Source organism: Gadus chalcogrammus, chromosome 8 (genome assembly GCF_026213295.1).
Source record: "Gadus chalcogrammus isolate NIFS_2021 chromosome 8, NIFS_Gcha_1.0, whole genome shotgun sequence".
NCBI classification, from domain to species: Eukaryota; Metazoa; Chordata; class Actinopteri; order Gadiformes; family Gadidae; genus Gadus; species Gadus chalcogrammus.
Window position 1 is genome coordinate 19,893,718 of NC_079419.1, and position 26,237 is coordinate 19,919,954.

General features: G+C 47.7%; 1 protein-coding gene across 1 annotated transcript; it reads right to left on the reverse strand.

Moving 5' to 3' along the window:
• Window positions 1-816: 816 nt before the first annotated feature.
• On the reverse strand, window positions 817-25,979 carry hs2st1a (heparan sulfate 2-O-sulfotransferase 1a). The gene is made up of 7 exons (XM_056596884.1): window positions 25,448-25,979; window positions 8,974-9,248; window positions 8,460-8,545; window positions 7,962-8,100; window positions 6,693-6,790; window positions 4,893-5,050; window positions 817-3,392 (listed from the first exon to the last, which is right to left on the reverse strand). The coding sequence occupies exons 1-7, from the start codon at window positions 25,569-25,571 to the stop codon at window positions 3,169-3,171; spliced, it is 1,104 nt and encodes a 367-aa protein (XP_056452859.1). The 5' UTR covers window positions 25,572-25,979; the 3' UTR covers window positions 817-3,168.
• Between the last annotated feature and the right edge of the window lie 258 nt (window positions 25,980-26,237).

Genomic DNA, 26,237 nt, shown 5'->3' on the forward strand with positions numbered 1-26,237 from the left:
GTGTGTCCAATATGAACTTATACACCAAAAAATCTATATTAAACAAAACACCATGGCCATTGAGTTATTATTCAACAGTGCACACCGTACTGTAGCAACCTAAACCACAGCGCCCATGCGCAGACATTCATGTATCAGCATAAACGTCCTAGTTTTCCATTAAGGCCTATGCATGACATGCCACACCTAGGTGCGGGGAGCTGGATGTACACACACCGCAGGGAGGTGGCCGTAAGCAAGCGGAGCTCTCTGTGATTTGGCAATTTTACATAAAAAGACCACAAGACAACGAGACACGACCACAAGCCACGAGACAATCTCCCGGACCCATTACTGATTCATACATTCATACATAACGCTTTTTTCCCGAACGAGAAAGATTGCCTTCAAGTACAAGCGTCTCTTCTGAACCCCGCAGCGGTTCCTCCGTTGCCATGGTGACGCAGGGGCGCGCCGTCTGTTAACAGGTGCGCCTGACAAGCAAGTGTTGCCAGATTGGGCCAGATTCCCGGCCCAATCTGGCAACACTGCTGACAAGAGGTTCCCAACGTCGTTTTGATAACACTGGAAACCATACTTCACTTTCTATAATCTTGTACCGTATTTTTTAATGATGGTTGATATAAACGCCTATTGCGCAAACTTCCGGTCCTGTCTCCATGCACAAGGTAGTATGATTACCTGAGGCAGAGCCCCGGTTCTCCTGGAGTCCAGAGACGGGTCCCCGGTTCTCCTCCAAGGACAGAGGCCGTGTTGAATGTTAGCTACTGAAGCCATGCGTAAAACACTATCATGGTGTGCAGCATCCATCCCCACCTTGGAATAGAAGCCTACTTACTGTAGACCGAGAAATAAGGCAGACTTTTGAGACACTATCCATCACAGTTGCCTTTTATATATTTTTTAAATGGTGTAAAATTAACGACAAATCAATATCCCAAAGACTTATTTGTATATATTCATAGTAGCCTACTGACCGATTTCAAACTACACAAACATAACATACAACTGATTAAAATATATTGGTTGGCACAAAATACACAAGATGAATGGGAAACCTGTTTTGAAGACTAATTTAAACCGTTCTAAATTTACATTTTAGATTTTAGCCTAACCTTTAGGTATCCCCAGAATAAGAATTTCAACTCATTATCTCCCTCTGTAGGAGACCATGGTCTAACATGTTGCAGCTCTCTTTCCCCACACTAGCCACTCCAAATAATTTCCTTTACTTCCCAAGAGGTTCAAACAATTATTGAAACACAAACAACCAGTTGGACTGACACAAAACACTGAAATTGTGTTCACTGAATTGATATATATTTTTGGCAATCAAAACAATGACTTTTTTTATTAACAAATCTGCAACAGAAATAACAGTTGGGCAAAGAGAAGGCACATTCAGCCTAACTAGTAAACCCTTATATAATTTTATTTTTCTTATTTTGATTTCATTCAGTAAGATGATCCTCTGTACTATCTCTGGACAGATCCGATGTATCTCAGTCTTGTTAAATGGACCTTTGTGGATTATGCCTAGGATTGGATTAGTTTTGTGGGACATTTATTGTCGAAAGGCTCTCAAAGGAGCACTGTGAATAGGGTTCTAGTATTACGGCTGTCATATAAGCTGTCAGCAAAGATTACACGGGGTGGATTTTTCCTTTACATTTTGCAAATTTTCTTCTTCTGTGGAAGGCTTAGCTTCCCGGCCAATCAGAATACATCTGATCCGTTATCGAAAGCGAGTGATTTAATTCAAGGACCTATGGTCAGGGCTCACAGCCTTGACAGAATACTCTATCCTGATTGGTTGGACATCTATCCCTATTCAATGTATTTATTTATCATTCCAACTCAGAATACAGAACATTTGTCTGTTGAAGGCCTAAAAAACAATAACAATTTCGAAACAAGCCAACAGTTTGTGTACATTTAGTGTTATAACCATCTTTCACAGCTCCCCATTAAGAGAGATTATGTTAGGAATTTAACAGGGCAGAAATCTACAATCTTTACCTAGCCGTAAATGAGCAAAACCACCTAAAACATACTACATAAAAGCAAATCTTACAGAGAAAAGTTTTTTCATGTTATGTATACAAATGTAAGAAAAAGGGCTACAATCTTAGCAGCAGAGAATAAGCATGTTTCTGGGCATCCATTTTTTACAATGACTAATCAAAAATAAATCTTAAAAACAAACATGGTCAAGCAAGACCCACAAACAATGAATTGAACAGACAGTTAATTTGTTTGTAGGTGTTAGCACAATGTAAATAAGTTAATCATAAAAAAAATCATCGGAAATTAATCCATTGGAAATAATATGTACAACAGCAGTATTGTTCAACTAGTTGAATTACTTAATGTACTCAACCTTTCAGTATCCATACAAACCCCCCCCCCCCCCCCCAACAAGGATGCACATTTACAAGAATCATAAAACAAATACATTTATAAAACACAAAGATTTGTCCCAGGAAATAGTCTATAGACACAGGATTCTGACTTGGAAAAAAGCTGAGCTGTTTCTTATTCAAGTCCAATGCAGTAGTTTTACATTTTTCACGGTTTCCTTTCTTTAGCTGTGGTCTCTAAGCACGTCAACGTCTTTTCACCCAGGAGGGGAAAAGATAGAATCCTGGTCTCTTTGCGTGAGAAAAAAAGACCATGATAGTTGTAGAAATAAAAAATACATCACAGCACAATCAGAAAATAACACAGGCTCCAGTGTTTGGGCTGAGGGTGGGAGGAGAGAACCAAGGAGATCCGGTGACCAATCCATAGTGACGGTCCTAACAGCTGCCGGCCACGCCGTGTCCCAGACGCGTGCGAGTAAAAGAGCGACCAATGGCCTTCTTCCTCACTTGGAAGAGAGGAGTTTCTCAGCAAGGAATACGATCGGCAAATAGCGGCTGCCACGCTGGTCTCCGCCATTTGGCCAGCTGGTGGGGAAGAGGGGTCATCAAGCACACAGCGACACAAATCTCTCCGACCAGAACCCATCCACCACCTCCGCTAGATGGTTTGGTAGCACCTCCTTTGTTGTTGTTTACAAGTACGACGGTTGGTCCACCATTGAGCCTTCTCTCTCAGCCCATCGCCCCCTCAGGATCAGTTCATCTCCCCAGTGCGAGGGCAGGCGGGTATGGACCAGCAGGTGCCCTAGTTCTTGGGGTAGATCTTCTCGTAGAAGAAGTTCTGGGCCAGCAGGTAGAGCTCGCCGTCCTTCTCGCGGACAGCGTGAGCGCGGACGAACTGGAACTGCTCCAGGGCGAACTCGTAGAACTCGTTCTCCATCTTCCAGATGGCCGACTGCTGCAGCTTTGCCGTGGACTCCCTGGTGGGCGGCTTCTTCTCCGTTGTCCTCCTCAGATGGGACTTCTTGCCTGAAGAAGAGAAGAAGAGAACGAGTTGAGAGATGACACGCTGCCTTACGTATTCACCGAATATTTGAAACATCTAGTGATCTAGTGCTTCTTGGAAACATTACAGATGAAATTTAATCAAGTCCAAGTATAAATAGTGAGGTGGCCTGGCTTGATTCCATGAAGGTTTTAGGCTTGCAAGTGCTGATGCTACTAGCTGAGCTCAGAAATAGGCAGACAAGTTTGTTTCTAAGTGTGCTACCACACATCATGTATAGTAAATATGGCATTAATGCTGAGTAAATGCTGTTTTTATTGGCTAATCTAAAAGACAAAGCAAAGTTATTTGAGACACTTTATCAACCTTGATGGGCTTTTCTAAACTACTCTAGTTGCAGCCCTTGTGAAGTGACTGATCTGATACTGGATATAACACTGTGTGAAGCATGCCGTTAGCACCAGCTTTGTGGTCTTTATAATAGCCTCCTATTCCTACTTCCTTTATGTATTGGTACTAAAAGCTCAGCTTGCATATATCAATTCTACTTCTCTTAAAAAGGTCATCAGGAAAGGGTCTATTTGGTTAAAAGAAATGTGAAATGAAAGTGATGAGCATACCCGAGCATACAAAATACCGGTTCAGCTTGTAAATATTGCCAAGTTAATCTTTATGCAAATATAGTGTTGCTTGAAAAGGTCACTGGAATGTCTCCCCAACAAAAAAATATGAAGTCAAACAGATTGTTCTGGATGGCAGAGAATTGCAGTGACAATGATGTTGACGCACACCGGGTTCAATCCCCACGTCAGGATGCCTCCTTACTCCACTTACGTCATGAGACTATATGTTATAAGGTCTGTATGTTATAAGACACCCATATTATAAGACGCCTATGTTATAAGACGCCCATGTTTTAAGACGCCTATGTTATAAGACGCCCATGTTTTAAGACGCCTATGTTATAAGGTCTTTATGTTATAAGACGCCTATGTTATTAGATCTGTATGTTATAAGATGTGTATGTTATAAGATCTTTATGTTATAAGATCTGTATGTTATAAGATGCGTATGTTATAAGACTCCTATGTTATAAGATGCGTATGTTATAAGACTCCTATGTTATAAAACTCCTATGTTATAAGACGCCTATGTTATAAGACGCCTATGTTATAAGACGCCTATGCTATAAGACGCCTATGCTATTAGACGCCTATGTTATAAGACGCCTATGTTCCAAGATGTGCATGTTATAAGATGTGTATGTTATAAGTCAAACTAGACACGGACGCTGTTGTGTTCCTTGTCACACCTTCTGGACCTACACCCGCCTTGCGTGGTTCTGTGATAAAAAAGATTAGCCGGCATAAGGACAGATCTTCTTTATGGCAATATTGGAGGATCTCGGTATGGAAGGGGCTCATGATCCCTGAACCAGCCGGGCCCGTGTCAGAAGGGGCGGAGGGCCGAGCGAGGCGGTGGTGGAGCGGGATGGAGGTGGAGGTCGGGGGCGGGCGGGGTACCTGTCTTGTAGAGGTCGGTAGCCCCCCTGAAGAAGCGAGGCAGCGCGGCCTCCAGCATCATCACAAAGTCCTCCAGCTCCTCCGTCACCCCCACCAGCAGGTACTCGTTCACCAGGTTGTACTTGGCCTGCTCCAGGGCCCAGGGGCTGCCCACGTTCCTGAGAGGTCACAGGGAGGAGCGAGCGGATGTAGTCTGTTAGTACTGCAGTTGGTTTGGTCCGCAGGGCTGTGGTCTGGAGTTCTGCCTTCATGTCTGGATCATTATGAGGAGATTGGGCATGTTGTTGTTGTGCTGAATGTTTTGGGGGCCGTGAGAACAGGGTAAGTAGACTGGACGGGGACCGAAGGATCTCAGGAGAGGATGGGACATATGAGAGAGAGAGGGAGAAAGAAGCAGAGAGAGATGGGGGGGGGGGGAGCTGATGGAAAGGGAAGGTTATGATTAAAGAAAGAAGAGGGAGCTGGAACATCAGGTGAGAGAGAACGAGGGGGGAGAGAGAGAGGACAAGCAACAAGCCAGAGGGAGACACCAGATGGAACTGTGGGGAAAATAAAACCTGAGGATAAGGAGGAGGGAAAAAAATATGAATGTGGGTGGCAGGAAATGTGTCATGCTCAGGAAATTAAATGTTATGGAAGTCAGAGATAAGCATGTGGAATTCACATAATGGCAGTTGAAAGAGTGAGATAGTGCTAACTGGAAACTCGCTGACTCATCTTCCAATAATCTATCTAATGAACAGACAATGTTGTTGAGACTGGAGGATTGGCATAACAATAACAACAATGTGTTTACTATGGGGGATGTGTATACATCACCCATGGCAACCAATAGGTTCCCAAAAACAAAGGAAACATAAATTAGAAATTGGGAGATTAGGAGACCAGAGACAGAGGGACAGCAGAGAGCCGGAGAGACAGGGAGACAGAGAGACAGGGAGACAGAGAGACAGGGAGACAGAGAGACAGAGAGACAGAGAGACAGGGAGACAGAGAGACAGGGAGACAGAGACAGGGAGACAGAGAGACAGAGAGACAGAGAGCCATAGAGACAGGGAGACAGAGAGCCAGAGAGCCAGAGAGCCAGACAGAGACAGACAGAGACAGACAGAGACAGACAGAGACAGACAGAGACAGCAGAGGGCCAGGGAGACAGCAGAGACAGGATGGGGCCAGATAGACAGGAGGGGGGCAGAGAGACAGGAGGGGGCCAGAGAGACGGGAGGGAGCAAGAGAGAGAGCAGAGGGAAGGAGACAGCAAGAGGGAGACTGGGACAGCCCAGACAAACAGACCACCATTGCGACAGGGAAGACATCAAGGCTAAGGCGCTACGATGGGAGACGGTGCGAGACCTCCGGGAGATGACTAGGGAACAGGGGACAGCTGAGCCCTATTAAAGCCACCGTGGCGTGTCATGGAGCAGTCTGGGGCCGCATGGCTTCACGGCCATCACCTGGCCCTTGCCTGGCGCCGTCTCCCCAACCCGGTTCACTTTAACATTAAATGAAGCCACCTACCGCAGACACTCACTGTTCAGACACAGGATGCTAATCATGCCCTTGTGCAACGATTCTTATGCAGGAAGCAGAACAAAGCTGTAGTTGTGTCAAACAACGGAAACTCAATTTCACATAGACGAGTGTGCCGGCAAGGAGATTACAGTGCATGTGAGAACCCATACCCACCTGCAGGGCAGCGACATACAGCCACATAAACTCATCAACCCATAGGGTAACACATGGCGTATAGATATGGTATACAGCAGGTACATAACAGCGGTGTGCGTCTGGAACACGTACCAGCACTCGGAGTAATGGCCGCAGAAGAACGGGATCTGCAGCCACAGCTTCTCAGGGGCGCAGTCTGAGCCCCCCGCAGACACACACTCGTCAAATGTCTGGAGCACACACACACACACACACACACACACACACACACACACACACACACACACACACACACACACACACACACACACACACACACACACACACACACACACACACACACACACACACACACACACACACACACAGACACAGTATAACAATACAATTTAGCAGCTGTTTGTTGCATTATTGTAATACCACAGGACGTACAAGATGTATTTAACATTTAAAATGATCTCATGCAAGAGTGATTATCAATATTGCAAATCAACACCACCACAAAGAACACGATGGAGGCAGTTAAGAGTCAGAGAACCCAAACCCTTTTATTTTTTTGCAATATGCATTATGGTCGTCAAGTTGGTCAACATTGCCATTTTAATACTGTTGCTGAACTAAGACCCCAATTAAAAAAATAAAGGGGTAAAATCCTATGTTGGTCCATTCTCCCTGAAACACTATGTCTATGTTCTAATCTGCTCGGAACAGGCGGCGTTCGGTTCCTGACGTCTGAGGTCTGTCTGGACGGTGTGTGTGGAGCGCTGTACGGGTGGTGTGTGTGGACGTGTGGAGCGCTTTTCGGAACACCAGTGTGTGAGTGGATGGTGCAGCTCTACCAGAGCAGTGGTTTATTTAATATCCCACAACCACGTAGTTAAAGAGTATCCATTGGGATGAAGTCTCCCTCTACCGTAAAAGTCTCAACCCAAAACTCGTTTTTTTAAAACTCAGTGTTGGAATTCCAGCTTCCATTTCTTGTCACCAATAATAATACCAACACTACTACCTTCTTGTCACCAATAATAATTACACAACTACCTTCTTGTCACCAATAATAATAACACAACTACCTTCTTGTCACCAATAATAATAACACAACTACCCTCTTGTCACCAATAATAATAATAACCCAACTACCTTCTTGTCACCAATAATAATAACACAACTACCTTCTGGTCACCAATAATAACAACACAACTACCTTCTTGTCACCAATAATAATAATAACACATCTACCTTCTTGTCCCGATAATAACAACACAACTACCTTCTGGTCCCCAATAATAACAACACAACTACCTTCTTGTCACGAATAATAACAACACAACTACCTTCTTGTCACGAATAATAACAACACAACTACCTTCTTGTCACGAATAATAATAAAAACACATCTACCTTCTTGTCCCCTTGTTTCCTGCGCCTGAGTCCGGGTCTGTAGTCGTCCCCAAAGCGCAGGAAGTAGTAGTAGGACACCAGCCTCTCGATGGGGTCCCGGACCACGTTGATGTAGATGGGCTTCTTCTTCACACCAAACCTGGAGACCACAGTCAAAATGAAATACATGAGGGAGGAAGACAGCAACTTACAACAAAGACCAAGATATTGAGATGACTCTTTCTGGGTAAAAAAGAGAGAAACACGTATTACATACATAAATAATCTTCCATAAATAATGACACTATTGAACAAGAAGCTTTCATTATGGCTGTAATAAGTTACATTATGACATACATTATGCATTCAACATAAACACATTCATATTTGTGTTAGGAGATTGTGAATGGTGAAAGGAAACCTAAAACGCGATCCACTGCTTTGTGCAACTTCTACACATGACCACAAGGTGGCGACAACATCACAGCAACAGCAACGAGTATCTTGGTGTTTTCTTACTTGGTGAAGTCGAGGAAGGAGACGTGCCCATGGTAGAAGGCCGGCTTCATTTCCCGCCATTCTGTCACGTTCTTAACAAACCTCACCTGAATAAAAAAAAAACATCATGACCATGATCAACTGTGTGTTAAAGATCCAACATGCAAAACAGCAGTACTTTGGTTATGAATGTGTAATGAAATCCGATTCAGGATTTCCGTTACAACTTTGGATGAATGATTATCGATATGACTTCCAAGAAGGCCCCTCTGAAGACATCCACGGGGGCTCTTATATCTAGTCTCACACCTTTCTTTATGTCAAAGTAACCACTGTCTTTGAAACCATTCATGCTAAACAACGATGCACCAAGACTTGACTCAACGTCAGCGCGTGTGTCTGTTTTCTTACTAAATATCACACTTTGTTGCGATTCACCTAATCAGACTAATGGATGTGAATAATGCTTTCTCAAGGTAGTGATGTGGTGTGGTGCTGCCATCAAGCCCCCCCCCCCCCCCCCCTCCCCACCAACCTGGTCCTGTATGGACATGACTGGGTTGTTCTTGGTGGTGTTGATGTGGAGCACGTGGTAGTGGTTCTTGCCGCACAGGTCGTAGGCGATGTTGGTGAAGGAGGTGCTGGCCGTCTTGGGCACTCGGTTGTAGATGATGACCACATCTTCTGCGTCCGGCAGCCCCGCCCCCAGCACAGGCCCCGCCCCCACAAGCCCCTCCCCCCGCTCACGCTGCCCGTCCTGCGTGTGGCGCTGCTCGATCTCCCGCACCTCGTGCCTGGCGATGGCTCGCTCTGCACGGAGACACACACACACACACACACACACACACACACACACACACACACACACACACACACACACACACACACACACACACACACACACACACACACACACACACACACACACAGTTTGTTAATTGTTGAATGAATGCATTACAATGTTCAAATGCTTTTACGAGACATATTGAAGGTACATGTAGTGCGAATGAAGCCTATTGAACTGAGAGCGATGGTGAGAGGGGGGGATAACAAAGAAACCATGGAAATTCTTTAGTCTTGTCAATAACTCCTTCGACGACCCCCCCCCCCAAAAAAAACCTAACCATAATTTTCAGACATAACTTTATTTTAAAAGGGACACATATCCCATCATCCAATCACAACCGAAGCATATTTGTGAACTGCCACGCCATTATTTTCCCTTCGTGCTGGAAACACAATAAAGATCTATTAATGAACACAATGTAAGACACACGAAGGGTCAAAGCTTGCTTTAGAACCCAGTGAATCAGGGTTTACAGAGAGATCCTCTCTAAAGAACCAGCAGTATTGAACATGGTGTCTGAGTGACGGAGGCGGTGGGGTCCCTCGTCTCCACCCCCCTGACGTTGCGGACCGCTGACACACTTCAGAGGGGCTGGAGTGACGGCGACCCCTGACCCCGGTTTTGCAAAAGCTAGCGTTTCAACGACCAATGGAGAGCACTCGAACCTCGCTTGTGTCAAACGCCACACAACAGACGCAGGAGGCGGGCCTCCTGTCCTCGTCTCAGCCCCACCCCAGGCAGACGGCCAGGCAGTGTTAGCCACCATAAAGTCGGAAAGCCCACCATAAAAAGCAACGGCATTGGTTTACGCTTTGGGATCAGAACATGGTGAAGCTCACTTTAGTGCAGTAGAAAGTCATGAATATCCCTCCTGCTGAACATAGATGATTTACTAAATCCAGGTTTATTTTAGGAAGCATTTTCCAGATGCTTTGAACAAATTAAGTCTCAAATCTATAAATGATTGAGTCTCGTAAGTATGATTGAGTTCACCGTATTAATGATGCGCGAGTATCATAAATTATATCCAGTATAAACGATTGCCTTTTGCACAACAAACACATTCATTTTAGGGAAAACCGATCACAGATACAGTACTCCCTTAATAAACCAATAACCAAAAGGTTTGAGCAAAATGTGACCCCCTCGCGGGGTGAAAGGTCAACGCCCAAGTGTATGAGCTGACAGGGCACGGGGTCGGTGGTAAGGGGTCAATTGAGTCAAGAGTTGAGTGGGGGTCATTCGCAGCAAGTGAGACGTCACATGGATGCTTGGCTGTGACCGGTCAACACAACAGGTGTATCCGTCGGTCTCTAGCTCCTCTTAATACACACATACACGACTACGCTATACACAAAACATAAAGCAATCACCCAACAACTCAAAACACAGGACACCAATAGCCTCGCTCTTCTCTCCTTCCTCAAACTGCCGTTTGACAGTTCTTCCCGATAAGCCCTGAAAGCGATTGGGATCGACTGCTGTTAAGGATGACGTCTGGGCCCCTCCCACAGAGAGAGAGAGAGAACCAAAGAGATACAAACAGAGACAGATGGAAGAGACACAGAGAGACAGACAACAGAGGGACAGACACAAAGAGAGACAGCCACAAGGAGAGACCGACGACAGAGAGGGAGAGACACACAGAGGGACAGCTGACCAAGACAGTGAGCGAGAGAGAGGCAGACTGGGGGAGACAGTGGCCCCTGGAGCCCCTAACACTTGTGGGAGGTGCCAGGAGCTGCGGGGCCGTAGTCAGCTGCCCGGCCTGCAGGCGGATGTCTGGGCTGCCGCTCTGTCCAGGTAGCATCTGGCAGCTGGTGCTGAGCGGCAATTAAGATATCATCTGTGATGTCCTGCAGCCCACTCTCCCAGCCGTGCGCCCACTCTCCCAGCCGCACGCACGCACGCCTAGAATGAATGTGCATGAACACAGACAAGACACAGACAAGAATACACACACAATCATACCCGTGGACACATATGTGCATCAAGTTCACACACATCCACACACAAATTCTCAAAACCTTTTATCACACACCAAACCACAAACACTCCAGTGCCCCCGGCGCTCTCCCCTCAGCCCCCCTGCAGCTGTTAATGTTCCACTGATCAAAGTGATGTAGTGACAGACATGGCCAGGGTGGAGAATGACTCCTGGTTCCTGCTGGCAACTGATACCTCACTGTGCTCTGACGGCATGTCCAAGAGGAGGGACCTGGGGTGGTGGTTATGGTGGCGGTGGTAGGGCTGGTGTTTACGGGCCTGACGGGCACAGCCACGCCGGGCACAGCCACGCGGGGCACGGCTGCTTGGAGGCACGCGGCGCACATGCTTGCAAGAGAGACATGGTGAAGCCCACGACTCTCATGTTGGAGACAATTCTAATCAGGACTTCAAAATGAAAAATGAAAAAGGGATGGAGAGAGAGAGGGGAGAGGAGAGGAGAGGAGAGGAGAGGAGAGAGAGAGAGACAGAAAGAAAGAGGCGTTGAGACGAGAGGAGGGGAGAGGGGATTCTGACACTGATAATGTAAATCTGTATTCCCTGCGTGTGTGTGGGGGAGGGCCAGCCATCTGCATCCTCATGATCACAGCCATCGGTGGGTCTGAGGAGACCTTGTGGTTAAAATGCGAAGAAGCTCTTCTCCACCGTCCTTCATCCACTGCCGAGCGCCCAGCGAGCACATCCCCTCTCTCTCGCTCTCTCTCTCTCTCTCCCACTGATTTGCCTTCAGCCCGATACCCTCTCCAGCTCTCTAACTCTGAGACCCGGTCCTGGTCCACGCCCGGGTCTGTCCGTGGGGTCGCGGGCCAGTCCCTCCCTGGACAGGATGGGGGCAGAACCCAGGGCCCCGCTCTGGTCCCCCGGGGGTCCCGATGAGGAACAATGAGCCGTGCTATGTGAAGGGCCCCCAGAGGACACTTGTTTAAAAAAGGAATCGCAGCCCCAGTGCCAAGTCCCCAACAGGGAGGGGGAGAGGGAGACAGAGGAGTTGGTGGTGGGTGGAGTTATAATGGCGCTATTCAACGACATGGCTGAACACGACTTGGCTCAAAACCGACAGGGCGCCACACACACACACACACACACACACACACACACACACACACACACACACACACACACACACACACACACACACACACACACACACACACACACACACACACACACACACACACACACACTTTAATCCAGGCTGGCCCCTCTGAGGTCATTTAATTAGAGAACAAAAGCCTGAATTACTGTGGCCACACAGCAAGACCTCCTTTCATTCATTTCCACCCAAAGATACCCCCCCCCCCCCCAACGACCACCAATGACTGCACCTCATCACCCCCCCCCCCCCAACCGCAACGTCTAGCCCCCGCCCTCCCTCTGGTAGTTTCCATGCATTAAAAGCTAATTATGAAGCGTGAAGGCTAACACAGGTCTCGAACACAGGGACATCTACAAGCCTATTAGTCAGAGTCTTTCAAAGTAAGAGCGCGAGGAGGGCGGAGAGGGAGAGGGAGAGGGAGAGGGAGAGCGGAGCTGTAGCAGCAGAAGGGACTTGATGCTTCCTGGGATCTATTTACTGAAGCAATTTAGTGGCTGATTAGGCCCGACCGCTGCTTATAGTCGCCCATATCCACCTCAGCGCACACTGCCCGACGGCTGGGACAGGCCGCCCAGTATTGTGCGTTCTCGTCAGATCGGATAATACAAGTTAGGGGGAGGGGGGTGTGTGGGATGATCCCTTCCTCCATGACGCTCGTAAATCCATCTCTATAGACGACTCAGCACTTCAGGAGCTCACACACACACACTTTTTTTTATCACCATCTCTCCCTCTCTACCAACATCCTTATCTCTCTCCCCCCCCCCCCCCAACACAGACACACACCTATTCCCTCCCCATCACCCCTTCCCCAGCCCCCCAGCCCTCCTCTCCCTCCCCGGCGGGGCCTGTGCCCGGGGGGGGTAATTGAGATTGTCTATCAGCGGCGGGCGACCCCGGGGGTGCGGGGGTGCAGTGGTGCTGGGAGCGGCGTGGCGGGGCCCCAGTGGGGGCCCGGTGGGGCCCTGCTCCGCGCTGATGCCTGGAGGTGCGAGGCTTGGCCGGTTCCGCTCGGATGAGCCGGATTGCAGAAATCGATGAAGGGTGACAGCAGGGGAGAGACGGGGGGAGGGGGGGGGGAGCTAGCCTCCGTAGAGGTGCTGGTTTGGATATACACACACTGACACACACACACACACACAGATAAACACACTTACACCGACAGACACACACCCTTACACAGACACACAATCCTGCACACACACAAAAAGGTATACAAAGTCTTGAACATAGATGCTTTTTGCACACAGACACAGACACATACACACACTTTATATTTCAGAATCTCTGTTGTTCAGTTTCTGCGGGTTTGGTTTTTGATCATGTCAGATATCTGGATCCTCTTTACAACCCACAACGTTGGCATGAAGCCAATCGTTGCATACAGTGCAATGCAGGCAAAAATACCCCATGCTTATCACGATGTACAAATGCATCATCTTCTGCATCAACATTCCTCTCCAAATACCATGCACCGCTAACCTTGCGTTTGCTCGGCGTTTCTGCATTGTGCCTCAAAATATACACGGGCTGTAATTGCAGATAGCCATCACACGTCATATATCATGTATCGCCTTGACGACCTGCTGCCAGACTGCAGTGAAATAGGCCCGCGTTGCGCACCACTCCATCGCAGTCACGCTCTCGATCCATAATCGCTCTCATTTCAGCGCTTGATGGATGAGGGCTTTTAAGGCCTGCCATCAGCTCGCAGTTAGGTTCTCTCCGAATCAACTTCTGCGATCTGGTTTCTGTGGCTTATGGGACGAAAAGTATATTTGCACGGGTTCTCTTTTTTGCTTCAACGCCCAGACACACTACGCTCGGAGGCCTATTTGTGCGGCGTTGGGGTATTTGAAGGGCACGGCGAGAGGAATGCATTGTGCCAACGCTCAATGGGACCAGCGGAGGAAACTTCAAATGGAGCCCGATAAACCAGAGCACTTTCTATCGTTTAAGACGCTCTGCAACCCCCAAAGAGCGGAGTCCTTTCTCAGTCGGACAATAGGTACACACAAAAGATGTGTGGATGTACTGGCACACACAAACACACACAATCATATCCTCAGTAACGCACACACACAATCATATCCTCAGAAACACACACACAATCAGCAAATACTGGTCTGAGAGCTTTTTCCTCAACTGCCTCTGGTCTCTTACACTAGTTCTCTTATTCAATCTGCTGGAAGACATGACCACATCTCTCTCGGCCGAGACAAGATCAAATGCAATCGCTCAAGTGATCTTCTTATAGAATGCCTGACGAAATACAAGTGTTACATTGACGCCAGATGAAGGATCTCATTCACTGGCTCGGCTGACGCAGAAGAGTGAAACACAAAGAGGAGTGCTGGGCTGCACACAGCTGTTCGTCATAATCGGAACAATAATGGCAACCTCTTAGAGGCTTTTTTTACCCGACATTGCTTTGTGTCACACACTGCTGTGGAAATCGACCCATCTCTTACCACAGTCCTGCCTAACTCGACCGAGGAGAATGGAAAGGCTCAGCGCCCACGAGAAGGTGGGCGGTGAACCTTCCTCCGACTCATGTTTGTCAGGAAACGGCAACGACCACGCAGACGACAGCTGCCCCTCCTCAAGAGACGGCTTGGTGGGTGTCAGCACAAACACGGACACTACAAACGGTCACCTTCCTTTAAAAGATAAAAAAGACGGCGCCACTGTTGTTGATTCCTCACGAGTCAGACAAGTGTGCTTTGTCAGTGGTTCAGGGCAGGCTGGGGATCGTCTGCTACGTGTGGGCCAGACAAAACATGGCCTTGTACGACACAGCCGGCTCTAAGTGGTTCCACGGCATGTCTCTGGTGACCTTAATTATCTGGCTGTCCTAGATGGTCCTACCAGTGGAGTGTGTGTGTGTGTGTGTGTGTGTGTGTGTGTGTGTGTGTGTGTGTGTGTGTGTGTGTGTGTGTTCCAAACCAACCCTATAATTAGAAAAGGGGAATTAGTGTTTTTCTTTTTAATTAACAATGAATTCCATTCCAAACTCTTCAGCTTTAAATTAGAAACTGAGGAGGGAGACCGGTGGTCCTAATCATGCATGGCCTCTGCACCGGCGATGGGAGACTTGGATAGATGATGGACTGTGCGCTGTGGTCCAACCGGTCGTTTCCCGGCTGATATCTCCCCCGGGATCGACCCGAGTGTATACTGTGTCTGACAGGTCAGCCTATAGCGTCTGAAGCCGTGCTATCAGCCATTGGCTATTGGCTATTATGTATCATGTGCATGTGTCCGTGCCAAGGAGGAACTCTCATCAATTTCAAACGACGTGGGGTTCGTCGGAAAAGTCGACAAGGGACAGAGATGGGGTTTGTTTATTTTGTCGCAGATAGAACTCTCATCATTGAGTCCTCTGGTCTAAAGGTTGATCTTGGGGGCAGCGTGGTTAATAATTGAGTGTCCGCTGGATAGAATTGGCCCCAGGGCCGTCACCGGCCTGGCCCAGGGCGTTCAGTCCCCAACGGTTATTAAGAAATGGAAGGGGTTGAACTTTTAAAGGCCAATGTGTGTAGAAGGAGTCTCTAGCGGGAAGGCCCAAAAGTGGGTGTGACCCGGAGAGAGCCGTATTGAACCGTACTCGTCTCACAGTACTCCTCCGTTGGGGTACTGAGACGCCTGAAAGGGTGCCGGCAAGTTCGAGCTACACACGCCGACCGTTGATGATATATTGCAGTCTTTGCGAATAAAACATTGCTCGAAATACTTCTAGTTGGTCTAAACATTTATTTAACCATGGGCGAACAAACTAGCATAGCATACACTGATTTAAAAAAAAGATAGAAAATATAGAAACAGCAGGGGAGATTGAGGCAATTACATCCTTAATTACATCTGTCGCAGCCGTTCAAATGAGGCTATTGATTTTCTGTTTACAAAAGGCGGCTGCCTTGTTGATTATTTATGAATTTGACACTTTGAAATGAAAGCAAAATTTTGAATAGATTATTTATCTTATTATATAATACTGTGTATTCTGAGACTACCTGTAGGGGTCTGTGTGTGGGCTTTGCACACCTCCCGTCCAGTGTGTCAGGTGAAAACTAAATGTCAAAGGAAAGAGGATGTGGTTGAAAAAAGTCTTTCGACCACTTATTACATTCACTCGTTGCTTATAATGAACCATCACTATGTTAGAGCTAAGAAGGTTCTACGAGCGCTTCAGTCAAACCTTACCAATGAACGACTTACGAAAGAGATTCATAGCAAAGAACGTTTCGGGAAACATGCAAAATGTTAAGGTAGAACTTAAAGTAGAGGTTAAGAATGACGTAGCGTTAAGAAGGCTTTAATAAGGCTTCGGGAAACCGGGCCCTGGGCAATACCGGACCATCACTACTGGGCTGAGACGTGCTGGGTCCGAAACGTACCCGCCGGTGGGTACGCTTCGGACCACTTGTAAATTATGACCCCTAGTTTTACAGCCTAATTACTAAACATAATTTATGAATCTATTCAGGAACCATCACTTGACACCCGTCTACTCGATGCAGCTGTAGACGATGACTTTGACCGACATCATTTTGGAGATAACTCCTGGCACACAAGTACACCTAGTAGTACACAAAGCTTATCCTACACCAAAGCATAGGAGGGATGAGAGGAGGTGAGGGGTTTTTATTCAGTTGGTTGCAAGCTGCAACCTCACCCCTAGGTGGCATTAAATCTTACACACTGCACCTTTAAAGCTTTTTAGGCAACAATAAAATGTGGAAAATAGTATTGAACACAGGGGTGTCAGTCCGTTTCCAAGTTCCATCTAGGTGTGATTATCATCCAACCGAACACCCTTGTTGGTTGAATGTACCACAATGTCTCCAATGTCTCCGCGAACTGGAAATAATATTTTTTGGCAAAGTTTACATGAATTTATCCTTGATTCATAGAGTCTCGGTCAGAGGCGGTGCATCAGAAGGTGAGAGCACTCATCAAATATGGTTGGACAACTAGATAAAGCAACGCTTGTGTTCACTCACAACAACACTAGGACACTGGGATTATCTCTCCAATAAAAGCAGCGTCACACTCGACCCTGAGGCTTCGGCTTACATTGTTCTATTCTCCTATCAAAGTCCAGTTCGACGCTAACCGAGCCAAATTAAACTGCAACAAGATATCAATTCCACGCATTAAATCGGACCGAGTCCGAGGCGTAGCACCCTGCCTAACGAGGGAGTAGCACCCTGCCACACGAGGGCGTAGCACCCTGCCACACGAGGGCGGAGCACCCTTCCAAACGAGCGCGTATCACCCTTCTTAACGAGAGTGTATCACCCTGCCTAACGAGCGAGTATCACCCTTCTTAAGGAGTGCGTATCACCCTGCCTAACAAGCGCGTACCACCCTTCTTAACGAGAGTGTATCACCCTGCCTAACGAGCGAGTATCACCCTTCTTAAGGAGTGCGTATCACCCTGCCTAACAAGCGCGTACCACCCTTCTTAACGAGAGTGTATCACCCTGCCTAACGAGCGAGTATCACCCTTCTTAAGGAGTGCGTATCACCCTGCCTAACAAGCGCGTACCACCCTTCTTAACGAGAGTGTATCACCCTGCCTAACGAGCGAGTATCACCCTTCTTAAGGAGTGCGTATCACCCTGCCTAACAAGCGCGTACCACCCTTCTTAACGAGAGTGTATCACCCTGCCTAACGAGCGTGTATCACCTTTCTTAAGGAGTGCGTATCACCCTGCCTGACGAGCACGTATCACCCTTCTTTACGAGCGTGTATCACCCTTCTTAAGGAGTGCGTATCACCCTGCCTGACAAGCACGTATCACCCTTCTTTACGAGCGTGTACCACCCTTCTTAAGGAGTGCGTATCACCCTGCCTGACGAGCACGTATCACCCTTCTTTACGAGCGTGTATCACCCTTCTTAAGGAGTGCGTATCACCCTGCCTGACAAGCACGTATCACCCTTCTTTACGAGCGTGTACCACCCTTCTTAAGGAGTGCGTATCACCCTGCCCGACGAGCACGTATCACCCTTCTTTACGAGCTTGTACCACCCGGCTACAGACGTGCAACACGTGTTATTGCACATGACAAGGTTCAATTCAACATTTGACAAGAGAATTTACATTTTGTTGGCCGGCCAAAGAAATGGTTCGCGGAAACCCTGCTGAATAGATGACACAACGAGATGCCAATACACGCTAGAGCCTTGGTCAGCTTGTTGGGCTTTGTGCGAATCGATCTGAAAAACAACAGTATTGGCATTTCATTTATGAACGCTTGTCTTAAAGTCTGCGTTATCTCCAGTTCCCATTTCGCCCCACTGGATTGTATTTCAACCTCGTGTGACTTTGTTTTTGAAGCACCATCGTAGTAGCGTTTGATCTCTGCCTGCAAGTCGGTATTAATAGTCTTGGTGTTCCACTGTGATTGGTGACCTCTGCATGCCCATATCCTGGATGGCATCACCAGATCCCTGCCAAAACAAAGCCCCCCCCCCCCTTCTAAATGTCAGATTGCTTGTAACCCATGTGTAAAAACGGGGTCGCGGGAGCCAGGGTTGTTTGTGTTGCCATTAAACCAAGTGGCGTTTGGTTCAAAGCAGAACAGAGAGGAACACGAGTGGCAGCAACACATGTCCACAGCCTCGCAAGGCAACAGAGACCAAAACAAACAGTTCAGACGATTCAGTGTGAGACGTGCATCTCTAAACCAACACCCCGGTCTGCTGTAGACATGTTCTGCTCCATGAGAGTCTCTTAATACAACAACAAACATTATTTACATGATAAATGAAGAAACGGTGGCGAGAGCACAGCTTTCAGCTCAGATCTCTCCAGCTCCTTGCTCCCCCTCTCGCTCTCCTAATGCGTTCATCTCTATCTCCCCCCCCCCCCCCCCCCACACGCACACTCTATGATAATTAATAATGCATATATAGGAGCCGGGGGACAGCTCTACAGTCTATTAAGCCCAGCGCATGACAGCTATTCATAGGTTTAATGATGAGGAGGCGGGACAGGTTAGCACTGCAGAGATCCGAGCAGAGTTGTCTCCCACATTGTAACGGGCTACTGCACCGCACCTCTATAGTCACACCGGAGAGACCGGCAAGGACTGGCCTAACAAGAAGGCCATCAGCCCATGGCTTTGGTGAGATCCCCTTCTGTCTAAGGATTCAGTCCTTCTCTCGCTCTCGCGGCTGTCTGTTGATTCTATGGTTCTTCCTGCAGTTAGTAAAACAATCGTCTGGTAAGATTTTGGTCGGAAGTAAGAATCCAAAGAAGGAATGGAGGAAATAGACTTAACGACTTAACTTGCCAACTTGTATTTATTATCACTTCTGTGTGTTGCTGTATTACTAATTAGTACTCTGTACTTCACTCTCTCCGACAATTGAGCGTTCATTATTTGAACAAATCTATTATTTGAGGGGAAACACAAAAGAACATCCTTTAAGGTTTAGGAGTCATGTACAAAAGGCCAGCCCAGGTGGCAAACTTGTGGGGGATTATATTATATTATATTTAAAGCCTGAAGAAGAGAGGGCGAGAGAGAGGGGGCATACTGACAACAGCTCCTCACAGGTGAATGTGACCGAAATACAAATTCTAGAAGCCATACAGTCCTCATTACCTGCTACATGTATACAACGCCATTCTCCAAAATAATGTTTGGGTATTCCGTACCAATCCTTTTTCCATTTTGATTTGGCTCACTTTGCTTTGCGGTTGTAAAATTCCATACATATTTGATAGAAAACCCAGCGAGTCTCCGAGCTCGGGTTTGAATTAATGCACTGAGGCTCCATCACTGCCCACTGAACACATCTCGGTACTCGCACACACACATGCACACACGCAAGCTTTGCCCAATTTCATCATCTGTTACTGTATGAAAACTGAATTAATATGACTGAAATGAAAGACAGGATTAAGGTTAAACCTTGAATGAAGCTAGAGAGACCTGCAGCCAAACGGCTTCTCCTTCTTTCATCATTCCTCCACCCATATATCCACCCATTCCTTCCATTCATCTGCATCCTGAAGGACTGACCCTCTGCTCAGTCTTAGGTCCCATATTGTGTTGAGACACAAAGAAACTCATTTTGACAGCGCTGCTGCTTTGACACCGCAGGTGATTGCTGAGATGGAGTTCAAGTTCTGTGTGAACTGTGAGAACTTAAACCAGGGAAAGTGTCCCCCTGGTTTACCTTTCCCTTCACAACGTATGCCGGCGGATGGCAGAGGCACAGGGATTAGCCTCAATGTATTTCTGTCCAACGAAAATTGAATAATCCTCTTTTTGTTTATTTCCCTCTCGTACGCCACTGCCTTTGTGCTCTGGAAGCAGGGAGGGTATTTATGTCTGGGGTCCGGGGAGATTACAGTAAAAGAAAGGTTCCTCATCCAAATAATAAGAAGGCTATTTACAGCTGCTTCTTGATAAGGTGTTGGGACATCCACATTCAGGCCCTCGTTCACTCGACTAAACTCTGCTGCTTGACAAATGACACCTGCCCTCATATATTTTGAATCATCCTACAATGGAGGGGCCACTAGGAGCCGGCCAGAAACATTTTAGTCAATGGCCCGCAGCCAAGCGCATGGAGAATGGAACAGATTTGATTTTAATGCTCCAATTTGAATATCTTATCGTTGAGTTATAAAGCAATTATGGCCAGCGTTGTCATATTGATTATGTCTCGTAAGGATCGATTCCCCTCGCCATATCTTTTCACCGCATAGTTTTCCCCCATAACATGAACAGTTATTTAATATTGCAGTAGTGACAGCAACAGCCAAACAGTATTCTTTACAAAACTATGCACACAAAATGTTCCTCTCAAGAGGCGAAAGCGGGGGGCCTTCAGAAGACGCCCCTGTGGTCCTTTGACCCCCGCTCCCAGCAGCTGTCCCACCGGGCTGCCTGTCCTCTGTGAGCCACAGGGGAAGTTGGGAAGAAAACATGGCGTTTGACAGGAAGTGACAGGGTTTGGAATACTAGCGGGCTGCAGCAGTGGAATGGGGGGGGGGCTTCCAATTACACCCAGGGTGTCAAACGGTGTGTGATACCCCCTGATTACGTCGTCTTGTGTCATATATTTGCTGCCTCGTATGCGCGTGCGACACTTGCTGCTCGGTGTCACTTTGCTCAGGAAGTCTTTCGTTAGGCTTGTGAGTGGGAAGGGAGGAGGGGAAGGTGGGCCTACACAAACCACGTGGGCCGATCGGCTCTCCGCGTGGTCTTGGTATAACCCAAGACATCCCCCCCCCAGAGAGAGGATTCCAGTCATTACACCCGTCTCCATTCCATTTGCTGCTCCACTTAAGGGTGGTTAACTACAGTCAGTCAGTCAGTCAGTCAGTCAGACGTTCAGTCAGTCAGTCAGTCAGACGTACAGTCAGTCAGTGGGACCAAAAGAGACTAGTGACTGGAAGGCAGTCAGGGGACGAGTGACTTATATTCACCCTCGAGAAAAATCGTAAAACCTTAAACTGGGAAGAGTAAGCCAAAGCTCAGAGTGAATCCAAGAACTGTGACCAGAAAGTCTGAAAAAATGCTGTCGGGGCGTTTTAGGACAAAGAGAACGAGAAAGGCGCGAGAGAGCGAGGGCTAAACTATAGATAGGTATACTTCATCATGCCGAGAAGATGGGTGGCAGAGCAAGCAGTCGTAAGCCATAGTTGTCACACTCCTAATAAGCTTTACAGAAAGACTTTACACGAACCATCCTCCATACTACCCTAAATACTATCATAAAGTCATCGATTCTTCGCGGATATACTTTCATTAAAGATTAACCAGAAACGAAAGCACTTGTGAGTGACGCGTGTTCTTATTCCAGTCACCCGACTCTTCCAGCGTCACAATATCAGATGGCTCCACTGTGAGGGAGCCCTGAAGGTCGATAAAAGACAACACACAAAACCGAGCGCGAAAGATACGACGGCCAAAACCTCAGATGACACTCAGTGAAACCAAATCAATATCATATTGATATAACATCGCCGGTCCTACCCAGTCTCCCCCATTTCCAGCCCTCTTAAAGCCGAGCCCGTCCTGGGTCTCAGGGGAGAGCCGGGGCGGCTGGGCCGCTAGTAGCAAGTGCCCAGCATGACAATTGAAGTCAAATTCACAACACAAGCTCAGGAAGCGGTGGTCCGCGGCAGTCAATGAATGCTAAGCTGTGCGCTCTTGTGTCGCCTGGGTGGGCCGGCAATGTGACCCGGTAGTCCCTACGCGGGAGAGCGATGATGTGCCACGGTTTGGTCCACACACACGGACAGAGCTGGACTGTTTTATGCTACAATGAACCTGGCCTGATAGCATGCACAGCATACCAAATACCAAGAGATACGTCCAGATAACTGTTGTTCTGTGCATTTTCAAGATGTTCATTCCGTTCAAAAAGGGACTATTTTTCATGATTAAGTTTTAGCCTATTATCCCCGATGAACTTGAACCTATCCTAAAAGGAACTAAGACTGGTGTTTACATTTCAGCTCTCAATCTAGGAGTGTTTACAGTAAGACCACCTCCTGAAGTAACGTGGTATGAGATGGGTCCTAGGTGACGAGATGTTTGGCAAGTGATGGACGCCTCGTCTGAGATACAAACGGGGCTGTCCTCCGTAGGACGCGCCGGCCTGACTCACACCCGACTGAGAACAAGACCTTTAGCTCGGTGTGTCTCCACGTGCTCCACTGTGGATCCGTGTAGTGGTGATGAGCAGTTGAGGACCAGTGATGCCATCACCCCTTTTAATACCTTAAGGAGTCATTATAAAATGAGACTATCGCTTCCTAAATGGTTTCTAAATGGCCCTGGATGGATCTCAGACCCAGCCTTACTGGGGAGGCTGTGTTCTGCAATGTGTCCTTCGAGCATTTTTGTGCGATAGCCATTCAGCTCCCCTCCAAGAGCCACCAGGCTGGGAAAAAAGGTTTAGTTCATATCTGTTGACAGGACAAACCGCTGCAACATGGGCATGGAGGGAGACGGAGGAGTCTGTAAAGCTTCAGGGAGAGAGGAGCTCTGGAGCCCAGCGCAGCATGGCTGGACAACCACCCTTCCCGGGGGAGGTTCTCTCTGTCCAGGAACACTGAAATCCCCCTAAAATATTCCAAAGAAATATCGCTGCGTCTCTAGATTTGAAATCATCCCAAACACAGCATGCTGGGAGTTAAAAATAGAAATAGACAATGGAACGGCACAACACTAGCAGCGGGAGTCACCTCTAGCCTCCTAAACCAACAGTGTGTATTACAGTTGACGACGTCGAGCCGTTGTCGCCGCAGCAGCTGAGGGAGACGGCAGCACCTGGTCACCTGATCAACTCGACGGCCGTCCATCACCAACACCAGTCCAGCGGAAGCCCGAAACCTCACTCACAGATATGTGGCCATGCAGCACATAATTCAAGGCTCCGGTGTACCGGTGTTGACCCCCCCCCCCCCCCCCCCCCGTCATCTATCAGAGAGCTTTTGCCCACTCAACAGAATCTAGGAGTGGCAGGCCGGCCAGGGACTGCTAGCTCCTGTTTCAGCATTGTGTGTGTGTGCGTGCGTGCGTGCGTGCGTGCGTGCGTGCGTGCGTCCTGAGAGAGCATAGATTTCACTCCCTGTAATATTTGATCCCGCATCCATCAGCAAACCAAATGGACAAGCCAGGGTTTAAAGCAGCAGTAATGCAATCTTTCTAGTCCGAATATTAAGACACTGCTTCTATATCAACAAGCCATAGTCCTCTCATTACGGTTCATTGACAGAATTTAACAATATTTTGGCTTCAATTTAATCTAGTGGGACCAATTGCACTGGTGGGCCGCCACAGCCCAGACTATTATTAGAAACTACTGCTCGCCTTGTGAAACTGTTGACGAAGTGATGGACGAAACCAATCCAGCAGACCGACAGGTCGCAGCTGGATTCAAGAATATTCCTACTACCCAAAATACTTAACATCTGTGTGCAGGGCCGGCGCTGGCCGTTTCGGAGCCCTAGGCGACTCGAAATCAACTTGCGCCCTGGACAGGTCTTGCGAGCGGGGGGGGGGGGGGGGGGGGGGTGCTACGCTGACGGTTTCGGGCCGCCCTGACAATGGCTCCCGCGCCCCCTCGCTTCTCCGTTCGCGTCGTATATTTTAATTGATATATTTTTTAATTAAGGGCGCCACCAGAGGGCGCCCCCAACGCATTTGTCGCCCTAGGCGGTCGCCTAGCTCGCCTATGCCGATCGCCGGCCCTGTCTGTGTGCATCATTTTCAATGAGGAACCATTGCAAACCCAGTTCCTTGATTGATGGATGGGTGAGAGATCAATTATAGAACACATTAAAGACCAAAAAGAGGTAGTGTTTAGTGAGCGCCGAACATCGAGAATGTGTGGTAATTAGACTTGCAAGAGAGCTCCGGACAACAAAGCCACCAGTCGGCTCAGGCGGACCACGGTTGTAAACCCTGCTGGCACATGGACTGCAGAATTGCAGAGAATGAACTTATGAGAGCGCGCTATATGGCCAGGGGGGGTCCTTCACAATCATTCCAATCCTCATTCACTGACAGGTCAATTCCAGGTCATTTGAATTTCACCATATTCCTTTATTTTACAAACCTACATGAAGGTTTGTAAACCTTCATGAACCCAAGAAACTCTCTAATATATATTTCAATGAAACAACATGATTACAAACTCTTTAAAATATGCGAATTAGTAGCAACATATCCATTGTGCATGTCGACTAACGCACTTTGCCGACCATACGTAGAGCAAAATAATCCGACTTTTTTCAAGGTTATCGGTGAGTGTGATTGTGTTGGCATGTCAGGGAGAAAGCCTTCTCGTTTTTGGTTCAGGGGACAGGGGGTCACAGCGCCAGCCCCCCAGACCCATACACAACACCGATGCTGCTGGTATGAAACCAGTCTCCCGTTTGATCGTGATTTAACCCATTCCGATGTACAACTAATATCCCAAACATTACCACGGCATGGCAATCTGTTGGACATGCATACGGACTCGCATAACGTCTTGTGGTCGCAGCTATAACAGATCGACCAGGGGGGGGGGCCTCACCAAGCTTTCCACGGGACTCCTCCAGCTTCTGGATCTGGTTCTCCAGGAAGAACATGGCCACTGCGAAGGCGAGGAGCGTCAGGAGCTGGAACTTGGGCGGCATCATGACTCTTAGCAACCCCATCAAATAATCCAGCGTGGATTTATTACTCCATGTCCGGAAAACCCGAGCGACGCAGTGCACCTTCCGCGGTTACAGAGCCAGCAGGACCCGGCTGTGCATGGCCTCAGCGCTCTGGCTATCCCTCCACTCTTACAATCTAAGATATTCTTCTTCCTCCGAGTGCACACTTATAACGGGATCGTTCACGTTAAATGTGTGCAATTCCCTTACAGGTGTAGTAGATAAAACAAAAACGAATTCTCTTTGAGTGTAATGTGTCCCTCCATGGGTGAGACTACCAGCCGATGTTGTGTGTGTCCGCCGCACAGCGCTGTCCCGTCCAGTGTGTTCACCGCACGGTGGAAAACTGATTAAAACCGCCCGGCCATTGGACCAGCAGCCGACTGACGTGGTGAGGCACTTCATTCGTCCAGAGCTACTGTAAGTATGCTGAGATCGGATTGGACGGTTTGAACCACATGGTCTCAGACCTGACAGCAGAGGGCGCTGTTTCTCGACGTTTCATGAAAAGGTTCGCAATGGATTATGGGATGAGTAGTTCCTTCACTCGTTTAAAATAAATAATGTACACAGTATACTACCTTTGTTTTTATTCAATTTCCAAGTTTATTTAAGCTCCGAAACAAAATAATATGGATACAACAACCTTGACGAATATTTGCCTTG

Bases quoted from the DNA above. Each gene is read 5' to 3' on its own strand.
- hs2st1a (XM_056596884.1), bottom strand. From the start codon at position 25,571: ATGGGGTTGCTAAGAGTCATGATGCCGCCCAAGTTCCAGCTCCTGACG. The intron at 8,101-8,459 runs GTAAGAAAACAC...TGTGGTCTCCAG, and splicing joins TCCTTCCTCGACTTCACCAA to GTTTGGTGTGAAGAAGAAGC. The intron at 6,791-7,961 runs GTAGATGTGTTT...TGTGTGCTCCAG, and splicing joins GGAAACAAGGGGACAAGAAG to ACATTTGACGAGTGTGTGTC.